Source organism: Anser brachyrhynchus, assembly GCF_964034855.1.
Source record: "Anser brachyrhynchus genome assembly, chromosome: 2".
NCBI classification, from domain to species: Eukaryota; Metazoa; Chordata; class Aves; order Anseriformes; family Anatidae; genus Anser; species Anser brachyrhynchus.
This window is the reverse complement of record NC_137695.1, coordinates 37,604,830-37,620,247: the sequence shown is the minus strand read 5'-3', so window position 1 is coordinate 37,620,247 and position 15,418 is coordinate 37,604,830. Positions and strand designations below refer to the sequence as shown.

Here is a 15,418-nt window from a genome sequence, read left to right as displayed (position 1 = left end):
CGTAGTTTCTATTTATAGAAAGCAAAAGGAAATTTTATTGAGGAAAGTGAAATTCATGCTACTTTGTTTATATAGCTTGCCTGCTTTATACTATGTCTTACACCACGGAGTTGCATCTAAGGGGGGTGTTAGGCGGCTGAAACTGTATGAAAGACAAACATTTTTTCAGAGTTGAGACAGGAAGAAAATATCTTTGAAGTGTCCCCTTTTTATTAAAAGGAGCAAGAACTACAGATCTCATAGGTCTAGGGAGCGCTGGCCCATATGGCTTTAGCTAATGTGAAATTTTTCTTCAAGGCCAGAGCACAGAATTAAAGGTACTGAATAGTCACAAGGCACCGAACTCAAGAGGAACAAAATACCAGGGCATCAGCTGAGGGAAGGTGCTGTGGAAGAGGTACTGAGTATAATGTACTTTGTTTAAATTGTGTTTAATTAAGGCACAGTTCTGAGTCTTTTTTTCAGGTAAATAAAAAATATTTGAAGTTTTGGTATACCTGTTATGGGTGACCTCCGTCAATCACTAGTTCAGTTCCCGTGAAAGCTTTTCTTGCAGGGACCTGCTCAGGTTGGGAAACTCTGCAGTTCAGGCCAGCGGCAATTGTCCTGTACAGAGGGCAGACACAGGCATGCACGAAAGGGGCCTGTCACAAACCCACAACCAACAAGTGGTATAAGAAAACCATTACAGAGGTTTCTAAAGCCTACCAGCTAATCTAACTGTGCAGCCACAGTCAAAACAATTAGCAGCCAGAACAAAAACAAAATTGCCAGGTAATTGGAAATGAAGAACAAGAAGTAAAGTTTGTTACTATCTCAGCACCTCACAAGGTAGTCTGATGTGTTGAGTATGTGTTCCTGCAGTCTCATGGTATGCTCATCTTGCTAACTCATTTAGTTTGCAGTAATTATTAACTTTTTAATTGTTTCACTTTTAGTCTGATAGTGAGTTCTGTAGGCTGTCCATCCCGTGAACATTTTGGCGTGTAATGAATGCTTGCCATCAACTGTTGCGGCCTTACAGCATATACCCATCTTGATGAGGAATCAGATGTATGCTTGGTCTGGCCAGATTTTGTTTTTAAACACCAGTGCAAAATCACAAATACACCTGAAACAAGCTGCAATCAATCTTCAGGCCTGCCACTGTACCCAGGAAATGCACGCGCTGGCAGTAAGCTGTAGGGAAACTCCTGTTAATAAACGTGACTTAATTCTGTCCTGGCCACATCCTGGCTTTGTAAGTTGGACTGAAGATCCCCGTTGCAGCTTTTTATGCTATTTAAAGACTTTGGTTGCTGTGCTTAGTGTAGAGAAGTGTGCTTGTCACTCTGCTACTTAGTGATGTTCTGAGATCAGACCAGATATCAGAGCTGATCATCGTAACAACGTAGAGGCAATGTAACTTCTGATTTATTTACTTATAACTGGATACCGTAATGAGCAAGAAACAGCTATTCTGAAGAGGACATTTGCTGTTTCTTTTGGTGATTTGATTGAAACCAGACGGACAAGGTTTAAAGAGGCCCTCAGTAAAGCAGACCCTTCAAGCTAATTATGGCACACGCTAATATAAATGAAAATGATTTCAGTGTCTGTTCTTTCCAGGAATCTCTAGGCTGTCTGAAATAGTGCAGAAATAAGTAAGAGAAATTAATAGAATGACAATTTGCTTGCTTCAGTTAATACTCCATAGAATTTTTGGTTTTTATCGGTGTTTTCAAGGCAGAGAGAAAACATAAGGAAACACCACTGAATATGTAGCATAGAATAGTGTACTTCAGACTTCTTTGACTTGTCAGCTCCAGCAGTCTGAGTAATTGTGTAATATCCTGGGTAAAATTCTAAGTTGGATGCAATGAAGGGATGCTTTTAAGACAGAGTTTGAGTTGTTGTGTTTTGGAGTTGACAGAATGCATTAGCTGTCAATCTAGGGTTGTGTAAATTGCCATGGACATACGAAAGTCAGCAACTTAGAACATCTTTGCACAGAGCTGATGGGAGATTTTGCCTGTAGTCTCTAGTGTTGGTAATACTACCAAATGAGAAAATAGTGGAAGATCCACATTAAGCCTTTTTAGACCCAAAATGTATACAGCAACATCAATTTGTGTACCTTGCAGCCGCAGTGACAACATGCCCTCAGGCACACGTCCAAGCTAGAGCTCCACAGTGTCTGGATAAAAGTCTCTCTCTAATGAAATCAACACATTAGAAGTATAAGGAAAAAAAAAAAAGTTGGCACTCTTAAAGAGTGCTTGAAGAAGTTGTCATCTGTATCCTTGACGCTGTCATTAAGATAATGTGCACGTATGGCATTTTATAGACCTTGGCCCTGGGAGGTGCTGATATCAATACCCGCGGACGTGAAGGCACGCCTCGAGTTGCAGGCAGTGCATCCTTGTCACTGCGAGGAGACACGGCGGGGGGCTAGGTGTGAACGCCTTGTTAGACCGGCCACAAACCTGCTCACTGCAAAGACTGGGATAACATTCAAGTGCTCAGAAAAGAAGTAGAAATTCTGTTGGGAAAAATGAACATTTCAGCCCTACCAGGTGTTTTATACCACCACAGATGGGTAGCTCACCCTCGGCCTCGTTCTAGGTAGTTGAAAGCAGTGAGACCTTGATTACTGAGCTTAGAGTTAGAGCTGACTTTATTCAAAGTTTTCATCCCTGTGTGCCAAGTTGCCCCTTGGCAAGGATGTCTTTAATACAAATGAGTGAACCTTCAAAAGTAGGACTTCAAAATGGAAATGCTAGCACAGCCTTAATTATAGTTCCCTAATTCTGCAAAGGGAGCTTGGAAAATGCATTTGTCTGGTTTAATTAGGCTCAGCTGCATCCTGTATTTAGAAGACGACAACTCTGGTGTACCAGAATGACTGGGCAAAGTGCAGTGCCCAACCATCTTGCGTGCTGCCACAGTAAGAGTGCTGCCCGGGCTTCAAAATTTAAACCACTGTAAAAAGGCAAAGCCTCTCTACCTGCCCCAGCAGCCTTTGAAATCAGCCATCACCTTACAGAAGCACAGCAGATTTAAAGTGGGGGTGTGCGCTGCCTGACAAGTGCAGTTTCAGAGAAGTCTCGTTTATTCTGCATAGGAATTCTGCTTGCCATAGTGTCATGGTCAGCACTTGAGGCCATCCATTCGCTTTTTATCTTTAAAAAAAATAAAAATAAAAAGCCAAGCGTATTGGGAAACATGCTTCTAATTCTTTCTAGGGTTCTACTGAGATCTCTTTCTTTATAACTGCTGTTTTACAATGTTAGTTCTTTGGTCAAGCCTTTCAATAAACCACTGACCTTTATTCTCTACTACTGAGTAGAGCCCCAAGTATGCTCACCAGCTCTACTGCTGGTTTGGCATTCTGCAAGGCACAGGATCCCTCAGTGTTTAGTGTCCAGAGGAATCTGTGAGAGGAGAGGAACACCACACATCAGGAAATTGGGCATCAGTATTTTAAAGACAAGGTACCTTTAATATTTTTTTTCAGGCCCTGATTTGGGAAGGCACCCGGGCACATGCTTGATTTCAGGAGCAGCTTCATTGACTTCTGAGGTTCCATTCGTGATCAAATCTTTTCCTGAATCGGGGTGCTCTGGCCACTCAGCTAGCAGGGATCCTCTGCAGAAAGCTGCAGTGCCAATGTTAGGGGGCATTTTCCAAGGTGTATGCCCTGGTGTTCAGCTCTGTTTCCTTACATCTTAATGAGACAACAGGCAGTAGTGCAGTACAGATAGCAGGTGCAGCGTTGCCAGCCTCCACGTAGCACTCGGAGATGGAGAGTCTGGAGACCAGAGTGACTGTTAAAGCAAGAATATTCACAGAGGAAAAAAAGAAAATTGTGCTTTGTGGTGTTTAATTGATTGGGCTTCTTGGCAGGCTGGATGATAAATCACTCAAGTAGGAGTCATGAGAGCCAATTACTGCCAGATCCTCTTCTGTTCTATGCCTCCAGCAGCACTGCAGTGATACAAGTACAGGCAGAAACTCCTGCAGACCTTCACTAATAGAAGTAAAAAACAGCAAATAGACAACCCAAATTAAAGTAAGATGAAAGAATTGCCCTGAGAACTATTTCCATTTCCTCTAGATGCATATGTGATGAGTGCATCGCATCTAAGAAGCATTGAGTATTGCGTTTGTCCTGCATGGTGGTCTGCTCCTGTGCAGCAGCTGAAGCACAGAGATCACACTGGGCATGCTATATAGGCACCAAAAACCATCTAGTAGCTGCTGTTCTGCATCTCCATGGGATTCCCGACTGTATGTTCTTTTACAGCAAACGCTTGCATTGTAGATATGCACAGGCTTTCTGCAAAAATGAAAACTGCTTCATGTATGTACACATTTCTGCCTCGAACAGCCCCGCTGTTGTACAGAATTTTATACAACCCCACCGCAAATGCTAAATGATTTGCAATTTGAAAAACAAGGTCTAAAAGGGAGATGAAACAACAGGAAAGGGGAAGAAGAGCAATGTTATAAAGGTCAGCAGCTGAATTATTGTTTTGAAGTTGTTTTGTTTTGTTCTGCCTTCCAACATTAGAAGGCCACAGTGTTGTTCTTCTGATAGCTTTGATGGAAGTCACTTGGCATTATCCCATAATGATGTTTAATCATGTTCATAACTCTTCTATGCTGTAGCTTGTTCTGTTATCAATCAATGGGAGGGAAAAAAAAAGCATGCATGGGAATCAATCATGGGAGAAAAAAAGTGAAAGATTGAGCCTCTGAAACAGGTCTAAAGGTACAAAGTTAGAGTTTGGATCTGAAAACTCTAAAAATGGGGTAAGAGTTGGGCTGTTCTGCACACAAATCATCTCTGAAAGGTGTAAAATAAGTGAAATTTTCTAACCAGTTTTGTATCTATCTCTGCAAGTGGAGATATATGGAGAAGTGGAGGACAGAAGGCCACCGCTTGCTGTGCGATGTATAAAACATCTATTAAGTGATGAATTTGCCAAAAGGGTTGCTATTGGAAGTCGCTAGGCGTCAATGTGCTGCCCTTAGGATGTGCTCATCCATCTGAAGACTTACTAGCACCGGCTTGCATTTAGCCAGCCAGCTGCACAGTGACTTGACACCCGCTGGGTGACCAGCACGGGTGGAGCTGTGAAGTCAGAACTTTCCCACATGGCTGAATTTACTTCATCGCTCAGTCTGTGGGTCTGGTCCTATATGGGCTTCAGAACTAAATAAATCTAAGCTCATCAGCAAGGAAATGATGAAGCCATTCTTTGTTTTTCAGCATTTAGTATTTTTTTTTTCACTTCAGCAGTTGCATCTGTTCTTGTAGATAATAACGTCTTCCAAAGTGATGTTAGCTATGTTGTCCAAGTACTAAATCTAAATGTTAGGCTTGAATGATGCAAGTGTGTGAACTTGACCAGATATTTTTATTGTGAAAACCAATCATTGCTAAATAACTAACAAATTTTGCAAGGAAGACATAATTATAAAAAATCTTCTCCATCTCCCACACTAATTGAATGAGCAGAATTCTTCTGTACTACTTTGCAGACAGCATCTGTTATTGAATTACTGTATTAACACTGGGTTGCTGTTTTACCTTTGGCCCACTCAGCAGAAGAGCATTCAGCCTTTTGAACTAGAGAATCTCAATTATCTTTAGCCTTTTAATTAGAACTGTGTTCATAGAGGACCCTGAGATTGATGATATTTTATTTGAACTACATTCATTTTCCTTTGGATTGTTGATGAAGGATCTGCCAACAGAAAATGGGTAGGACTGAGAAAAAAGCATTCTTTTTAACAAGTATTCATTAATTCTTGCATAGGAAAGATAGGTCCATAAATTCTATCTGTATGGTAGGAATGATCAGCAGATTCTTCCATCCACTTCAAAGAGGTCATCTCTCTGCTGAAAAGATCAAGTAACAGCAGGTAAACTCTTAAACTGTTCAGGCTTTTTCTTTTTTTCCCCCCAATGTGTAACTGCTAGTTGGCTTTTGATATTTTATTAGCTGTTACGGTATCTACTCACACTAGGATTTTTAAAACTGTCGTTGATTGCCAGTAATAAAACTGTGGTATTCATTATTTTTGAGCATTAGATGTCAGGTGACACTGGTTTCTGGGATTCACATTGTAGAAAGATTTTTTTAAGTCAAGTCCTTCAGACTTTGTTCTCACTTTAGGTCATGGTGGTATCTTATGAGACTTGGAAACTGCAGATTGTCAGTACTTTGCTGTGTTTCTTTCTTAAGCTATTGGCATCTGAAATAAAAATACCTCTGAAACCATTGTATTTCCATTCAGCAAGTAGCACTGCTGGTGTTAGAGTACCAATTCTAGGTGAGACACAAGTAAGAATCATGCAGTATGTACTTCCTTTGTTTTTAGCAGCTGCATAATTTCAGAGCAAAATAAAATAAATAAATAAATGTTTATTCCCAAATTTTTATAGGTTATTGGCGGTTGCAGAATTAAGTCATTTTAATGTGGATTTTCACTACACCACCCATAACAGCTGCAGTGAATATAGAAGGAAGAAAATAATCCAGGTTTGTTATTAATTACTATTTATATGATAGAAACAAGTACTTATGTTCTCAGAGCATTGGCCTTAACTATCTGATGCAGCTCTCTCTGAAGGGAGCAGAAGCTTTCCATTGACTTTGTGGGCCCATGGGAATAGCTGGAGAAATGAACCGCTTGGCTGAGCAAGTTCACAGCTGATCGATAGCTCAGGGGACTGGAAAGCACGTCTGTCGAGTTTCTCACACCATGTAAGACTCACTCTGCTACGTGACACTTCCCTCCCTCGGGATCATCTCTATCACGTGAGCCAATGCCACAGAGGTCAGGGACAAGTCCTGCAGCCAGGTGTGCATCCTTGTCATCTGGCATGGGGCGCCACTTAGCACCGAGTGTCAGTCGTGTACGCGGTCCCTTGACTAAGTCAAAAGCAAAAAGCCCACAGCTATTGTCCATTTTATTTCCAAGGGACTTCATTCCTCTCCCACTGAAACCATCAGCAACCTTGCCAGCAGTTTGAGCTAGTAAGGCCAATGTCTTAAAAGTAGAGCAAACAAAAGCCAGTACCTGCATGGCCTGCCTTGCTGACTTGTAATGAGAGTACTCCTGTTGACCTGAATGTGGTTCCACTGAAAACTAACAATGTGATGAACTACAGCTCCGTCATGATGAGGAGCTCTGTTAAATATAAATCTGGACATCTCCTTTGAAGCTTTTGTGTGGAATATGCCGTGTTTTCCTCAGCACAGTGTGTGCCTACAGAGCTTTCCTTTGCCTTGGCTGAGAGCCATTTCAAGTCAAGTAGGCTCAGACTTTGGAGTGGTGGGGATGTTAAGTGAAAAGAGAGGAGAACGTTGACAAAAAAATCATGTTTAATCAGGGTTTTCCACAGGGAAAAACATAAATAAAAATGTGGACCAAAAGTTTATACTGAAAAATTGACTGTAAAGTGTATTGAGTTTACGTGGAAAGGTTTTGGTAGTAGGGGAGCTACAGGGGTGGCCTCTGTGAGCAGAGCCCAGCAGCTGCCCCATGTCAGATCAGAGCCAGCTACAGCCAGCTCCAAAAGGGACCTGCTGCTGGCCAGAGCTGAGCCATGAGCAACGCTAGGTGGGCCTCTGGGAGAGCAGATAATGGAAAGGGAAAATATGCTGCGCAACAGCAGCTGGGAGAGAGGAGTGAGAAGCAGCCCTGCAGCCGCCAAGGTCAGTGCAGAAGGAGGGCAGGAGGTGCTCCAGGCACGCAGCAGCAGTTCCCCTGCGGCCTGTGGAGAGGCCCCTGGTGCAGCAGGCTGTCCCCCTGCAGCCCATGGGTCCCACACGGAGCAGATCTCCACGCTGCAGCCCGTGGAGGAGCCCCCGGTGGAGCAGGTGGATGTGGCCTGGAGGAGGCTGCGGCCCATGGAGAGCCCCCGCAGGAGCAGGCCCCGGGCCGGAGCTGCAGCCCATGGAGAGGAGCCCACGCAGGAGCAGGGGGCCTGGGGGGAGCTGCCGCCCCTGGGGGACCTGTGCTGGAGCAGTTTGCTCCTGACGGATGGACCCCGTGGTACGGAGCCATGTGGGAGCTGTTCTTGAGGAGCGGCAGCCTGTGGGCAGCCCCTGCAAGATCAGATCTGGAAGGACGGCATCCCATGGGAGGGACCCCACATGGAGCAGGGGCAGAGAGTGACCATGAAGGAGCAGCAGAGATGAAGTGTTGGGGACTGACCACAGGCCCCATTTCCCATTCCCTTGCACCGCTTAGGGGGAGGAGGTGGAAAACAGTGGATGGAGGAAAGTTGGTTTTAGTTTGCTTTTATTTTCTCACCACTCTAATCTATTAGGGAATAAAATATATTAATTTCCCTCTGCTGAGTCTGTTTTGCCCGTGATGATAATTGTTGAGCCATCTCCCTGTCCTTATCCCAACCCTTGAGCCTTTTTCATTGTATTTTCTCATCCTTTTCCTTTGAGGAGGGAGAGTGAGAGAGCAGTTGTGGTAGAGTTCAGCAAGGTAAAGCTAACACACAAAGCTAACTATATTTCCTAGGAACCTAGAAGCAGCCCTGGCTTTCTGTATCCTTTCTGGCCATCTCCAGTAAAGCACTTGCCCTTGCAAGGAAGAGGTATACTCCTTGTTCCTACCTCGTTTTTAGCAGTTACAAGGATGGATGTGGTTTGTGATAGAATTCCTTGTATTATTCTTCAAGTAAGATGTTATTACCTGATCTTACATTTCTGTTGTAGTCTGGAGAAACAAGAATTCAAGCTGAAACAGGGTGGTAGAGGTGGGGAAAAATATGGGTCCTACTGTATGATCTTGGTTCTTTGCAGTATTATAAGATTCATTAATTTCTTTTTCAAACGGAATGTATTTTGTACTGCAAACTTCTACCAAGTTTTCAGTTGCTACAAGAGTATAGCAGGATTTCAGGAGGATTTGAAATTATTCGGCCATTGCTTTCACTAAGTATTAGCCAAACATTTTCAGAGGTGGATCTTTTGATAAAATCATGACATTTTAACTTCTGAGGATGTTTCTCCAGTGCTCATGCAGGCTTCTAGGGTAGGGATTGTCTGCTACTTATCCTTATAATCAGGCAACTGGATATTTTTCTTATATACTTAGGGCTTGTCATGATAAACTTTGTAGGGACTACTAAAAGCCAAGACAGTTTAACTAGAATTGTGCAGATGCATCATTTTGCCCTTTAGTAGCGTGCAGTAAGAGTTATCACCTGAGGGGACACATCACTGTCCCTGTCAGTGAGTAATTTTTCTCAAGTGAAAACAAAAAATCAATTCTGTAATTAATCCAAAAGATTCCCCTGTTTATCTTGGGAGACAAATAAGCAGTGGGCAATGAACATCTCCATCTGGGAGGGCAGGAGAAATGATGGTTTTCACACCAATGAGTACCTCTGCTTTTAATGGAAACAGCTGTCAGATCCCAAGCAGAAAGGGAATGTGTGAAGGACCCTTCTCATGACAGAAACTTATTGCCAGTTGGAACAAAGCACAGAAACGCCAAGCTTTTGTACAGGTAACAAAGGCACACACTGCTTTTCAGAAACGAGAGGTTTGTTTTCCTCCCACGGCGCTGTGCGGTGCGTCGGCTGCCACCACCCCCAGAGCCGATTGCGTTTCAGTCACCTCATAATGGCGCACTTATTGTTTCTTCCACCTGTTGCACCCTGTCACTAAACTCTTTGCAGTCACACAGCGTCTGATCAACTACTAGTGATGCTTTCGTTTTCTCTTAAATGCTAAATAATGATCTGGTCAGTGGCTGTGGAGCCCCGGTGGCATCCCTCAGCCGAAGACGTACGGTGTAAGTGAACGCAAAGCACCCCCAGTTATAAACAGATGTTAGGTCACTGCTCATCTCGCTCATTAAGGCAATTAGTGACCTGTAGAAGATGATCAATCAGGGATTTTATTCATCTCGACATTGGTGTCTGGTTGCCTGCACTGAAGGATGCTGTTTATAGTCCGGTTTCTAATCTCTCCCTTTCCTGCTCATTATTATTATTATCAACCAAAGTGCCTTTTTGCTTCTGTTACCAAAACAGAATCCCCCCCGCCACCGTTTTAGCAGCTAACATCCACAATGGGGGCAACTGATCCAGCACAGGAGTTAAATATAACCGTGCCTAGTGTAAGGAGAAGATTTAATGGGAAATGGTTGGCATTCTTTCTTCCTAAAGGCACGGCGAGAGAGCGAGAGCGGTCGAGAGCCGTACACACACACACAGACACACAGACACACACGCATCCCGCAGCGAGCGAGGAAAGAGGAAGCGAGCAGGCAAGACAGACAGAGAGGCAGAGTAGAGAGCGAGCAAGCCCCAAAGCAGAGCTGCGCCTCCAGGCTGCAGTTGCCCAGGGCGCAGGCAGCATGTTTGCCCTCAGCCTTGTTGCCTGGGGATTTTACCTTCAGCTTGTCTTCTGCTTTGCTTTCTCTCAGACTTCGTACGTTGACAATGCCTTCTCAGTTTCCTCAGGTAAATCGCTTTAAGTCTTGTTACTTTGCCTTGTCTGGACCTCTCCTCTGCACGCCGGTTCTTGCACTTTCCCAGTGACTGGGAGCACAGGAGGAAGAAATACTTCGCTTTGCAGATCTGGGTGAAGGAATTTTGCATTGCAGAGCTGCTCTGCCACAGGCTGGGACATTTTCGTTGCTTCGTGGCTTTTGCTTTTTGCTTTATTATTTCTCTTTTTAAAACCCCTCCCTTCCCATCCCTGTGAGAAATAATAGACAAGAGCCTCAGCTGTACTAAAATGCTGTTGGTTTTTTTTTTGTTCATTTGTTTTTGTTTTTTCCATTGGCTTGGTGTTGTGCTAATTCATGCCACTGGAGGATCTGGCCCAATTAGTATATTACTTGCATGTCTGCATGTTTCTTTCTATTTTGGATGAGCTTAGGTAGATTACAGCAAGGGAAAGAAAATGAATCTCAATGTATATCTGCTTCTATAAATAAAGCCCTGACCTCAATGAGTGCTGCTGGAGCCCGACTGGATGTTAGCAGAATAAACATCATCTGGCTCTGGCTATGACACTAACAAATACTCAGATGACTTACATAGCAAACAAGAGTCCACTGCATGGAAAATCCCTGCTAGGCAAAGGCAAAACAAATTAGTTGTCAGCTGAGCCAGGGCACTGGAAATCCCACTTAATAGGTTTTAGTTTGGTCAGCAAGACTCTCCTTTACCCATGTTCTGTGCAAAGGAAGGGGAAAGTTGACAAGAACTCTGACTCCATCTTCTCTTGGAGGAATTTTCACCATTTTATGGCAAATTACTTCTAACCAAAAGATGCTTCCAACTAAAATCCTGGATTCCTTCAGTGTCAAATTTTGGATGGTTCAGATGAGATTTGTAGGTTGAGGTCAGCTCTACCTTCAGGTCCTCCCTGTGTTTCTGACATCAAGACAGTGTCCTAAAGGGTGCACATTTTAAGACTACATCAGATCAGCCTCAGGCAAGGAATTAAAGTCTTTTCTCTCTCTCTCACGTCTCTTGTGTGACCACAGAGCCAGATGGTTCACATTTGAGGCATTTAAGAGAGAACAGCAATCAGAAGGGTAGCCTGTGCAAGACGATGGATTCCTGGACTCAATAACAGTCAGTATGAATGATTTCACCTATGGTTTGTTTGTTTTTTTAATCTTTTGAAATGTGCAGAGCTAACACACTGTATGTCACCTGCGGTGGTTTGAACAGTCCATTCATTTAAGAATATTCTTAATCAAATAATAAGATTCTGAGGTCCAAAGAGTAGCGCAGATACCCTTTGTGGAAAAACCCTATAACATTTAATAAAGCAGCCATTAGAGTTCTGCAGTCATTTCAGATAGCTTTTAAGATAACATCTAAAGAAGCCTAATGGTTGAAGAAATACATCCTTTGGAAAACAATTTAATCCATCCTTTTGAACCTCTGGGAACTAATACATGTTTTTCTGCTAAGTTCTTTGGGATGCTAAAAAGCATTTCCATTTGTTATCATTTCTGTTCAGTTGGGTGTCCTTTTTCCATGGGGTTGATATTAGTTATTGCTGAGGTACAGAAACATCAAAACTTATTTTCTCTGATATGTTCCTAATTGCCTTGCAATAGTACGTAAGTTATTAAACCTCAGAAATTGTTTTGAAGATGTTTACACTGCCTTGAAACTAGTAGATTCCTGCCAGACCAACCCTAAGTTCACTTTTCCGTGGCTTACATGGCCAGGCCTAAGCAGTGATTTTCTCCTGTGGAGCACACTTGTGTGTCTAGAGAAGACATTTAAATTGCTATCATCTTTAAAAAATAATGGTTCAGGAAATAACCCCTTCTTCCTCCATGGAAGATTTTTCTGCCCAAATGTCGTGTCGTACAACTGCAGTCTATGCCTTCAGCCCTTGATGCTGGCTGTGGCCAGGCTCTGCTCTTTGCAGCAGACCAGCTCCCACGGCACAGCCCCCAGGTCTGCCAGGGGCAGAGGCTGCAGCTGGCCCCCTCCCCGTCCTCCCGTGTCCCCATCTGTTTTGTCTGCGGGCTTAAGGCTCTATCATGAACGTGTTGCAAATTTCTACTTGCTAATACGTGTCAGAATAACATCTAGTATATAATTCAATTGTCGTGCCACAGGGCTGGATAATGAGCCGTATTTTGGTGAACTGTTACATACCTGAGTGCCAATTATTGCTTGCTAATCGGGGCAAGGAATTCTCTATTTGGTATGAAAAATCATGCAATGAAAAAGAAAACTCCTTTAGTGCTTTGATTGCATCAGCAGTTGATGAAACACCTCCTAAGAAAAAAGCAAAGTTCTCTGTTTTCCAGTAGAAATCTCACAGTGTGTGCAGGTGAATTAATTCCACTTAAATTCTGTTATTTTAATGGTTTCTCAAATGTTCTGTGACTGTCAGCTGAGTTAATTCTTTGTATCTGGCACCAGGATGTAATTTCACATTTAAAGAATGAATTTTGGCATTGTACTTGCAAACTCTGAAAGTAATCACATTTAACACTCAGTGACCACTTGTCTTTCCTACAATTGGAGGAACACATATAGCTATTTTTCAGATATGCCTGAAAACCTCTGCACTAAACGTACTTTTATTTCTATTCTCAGACATCTTTCTATAGCAATAGGTCACAGATAAAAATGTTCACAGGTCACAAGGCCGTAACTATAAAATAGAGATAAACAACTCATGGGGGGGGAAAGTTTGTAGGATAATTGGGGGAAGAATAATAATCCGGATTTTCTGTTTTGCTGCCAACTCCACATTATAGTCCCATCAGCCTCAAGCAACAGCGCATCATTTTCCCTGGAAGTATTCTGAATGTCATGTCAGTGTTTCTTCTAGTGCTGAAGCATCATTTCTGGAGGAAATGCTTTGGGATTAGTGTTACAACACGCTCAAGCACGTGGCTGCAGCTCCACGTGGAAGCAGAGCCCCCCAGGGGTGGGTAACTCAACTCTCCTTGAGCCTGGGGGGTTCCTTTCAGGGTAACCTGTCGTATCCCTTCCCTAAGACACTGTGTTTACAACGTCCTTCGTTATAGTTTTTCAGAGCTCTGCTCTGCTGAGGTTCCTGCACTGTGAACAGGACATCTGAGTGCCTCCACTGTCGCAGTCATGTAACGAAAGCTAGGTGTGAATTTTATGCTCCCTTTTAGCAGGGCTAAGTGGACCTTGTAAGAACCAGGCTGAAGGAAGCCATCTTCCAGATTCAGGTGGCAGAAAGACTCTTCCTTTCCCTCTCCTCCTCATCCCGGTTGAAGTTTTACGGGGGTTTACAGGGAGAGGGGAAAGTACTTCAGAAACCACCAGGAACCGGAGAAGAGCATCTTCTGATGCTTCTTCTGACCCAAACTTCCTTTTATGCATCACACAAATGTATCACTTGATAGGTTTTTCTCCTGTGATCAATATTCATACACAGTCCTGTGAAGTGAGTATGGCTGATTAATTTAAAGGAATGAAATGGGGCTGCAGCAGCTGAGTTACTGGCAGTATTCCTCACGCTTTCTCTGCCTTTTGCCTGTTACACTTGCTTTCCCAAAGTAAAGGGGCTCCCCATTTCACTGGGCACGGCCTCTTTGAATCTGGATTACTGAATGAAAAGACATGCAGATTGCCAAAAGAAATTTATTGACTACAATGCAAATGAAAGGAACGGGTTCAGTGTTATGCCGCTTAGGGTATCATGAACTTTCATTTGCTCGAGGAAATGCAGATGACCAGGTGAAAGGACCAAGTGTTCCCCTCTGCGTTCCTCTGCTCCCCCCGAATTTAATATGACGATCAGCTCCATTGGCTTCAAGTGGTGGGCTGGTGGGCATCCTGAAATACACAACCTGGACTCCTGAAGTACAGCAGGATGGGACAAGCTGGTGGCCAGTTCTGATTAATTTTTTTTTCTTTTTTTTTTTCCTGGGACAGGGTTTGTGTTATAAGTAAGGCAGGTGTCTATCTTCGGGCTGTGGAAGCTCCTCTGGAGATGCCACCTAAGCCTTATTTGTGGTAAAAAAGTTCTCCTGCCACCAGGGATGGAGGTGGGTGCAGGAGCTGGCACAGCGTTGGACACACTGCTGATTTTTACTGTGATCAGACTGGGTGGTGGAGGCTTAAATTCTAGCACAGCCAAGCAAGCTGTTTCAAAATCAGGTGGTTTTAGTGAGAGGAACTCCACAGACAGGCAATGTAAAGTGCTGTGAAATGAGCTTATTCCCCGTGTGCTCACAGAAACGTAGTGCTTGCAGGCCTCTGCTCCCATTGCAGGCAGTTTATTTCAGTATTAGCAAACCCCTGCAGTGGGAACAGTCTGTGACTTTGCATTTTAGCATCCCTGTTTTTCAAAGCCCATTTTGTATCAGACACAGAGGCTGCCCGTGGCTGGGCTGTTGTTGGCAGGGCAGCACCAGCAGCGCAATAGCAGCGGCTACAGCTGCTGAAGGGAAACTGTCAGCCCTAGTTACATTTACAGAAAAATACCAGCTGTGTTTGTCCAGGAGGAAGTTTGTGGTCAGGATAGGCCATGCACCCCTGCAGGCTTTAACTCTTGGTGTTAGGATAGCGTGTGGCTGCCAAATGAGACAGCCTGGGAACCTTAAGGGTGGGACACTTGCACAAAGAAAGGAAATTTATAAGGCAATGGTTAAAATGGGAGGGGTGTTGAATGTATTATGGATTCAGGATTAAATGAAATTTTTAGCATGGGAGGCTTTACTGATGTACTCTGTGCTGCAGCTTCATAGGTCAAAGGAAAACGGGAAAAGCCCTTCAGTTCCAGGGGGAACTCTTTGGGGGAGATCAGAAATAGGAGAGAGAGAAAAATCCCACAGTAATTCACAGAAACCAGCCTAAGTGTTGTGTTTCTTCCCCTGTCATCTCCAAGCAATCATCTCTTTACTGGAAAGGACATCAGGGGAATGCTCT

General features: G+C 43.6%; 1 protein-coding gene across 9 annotated transcripts in view; it reads left to right on the top strand.

Annotated features, from left to right (window-relative positions):
• Positions 1-8,737: 8,737 nt before the first annotated feature.
• The window catches only part of COLQ (collagen like tail subunit of asymmetric acetylcholinesterase), a 49,978-nt gene continuing 43,297 nt past the window's right edge, over positions 8,738-15,418 (top strand). For 6 of the 9 annotated variants that reach the window (XR_013946429.1, XR_013946430.1, XR_013946431.1 and 3 more), the window contains exon 1: positions 8,738-10,486. Coding sequence is in view for 6 of the 9 variants with exons in the window: in XM_080579664.1 (XP_080435790.1) it covers positions 10,093-10,486 (394 nt within the window). In the remaining 3 variants the exon portion in view is untranslated. The remainder of the gene's footprint in view (positions 10,487-15,418) is intronic. The other 3 variants (XM_080579665.1, XM_080579663.1, XM_080579666.1) reach the window with 3 other exon arrangements.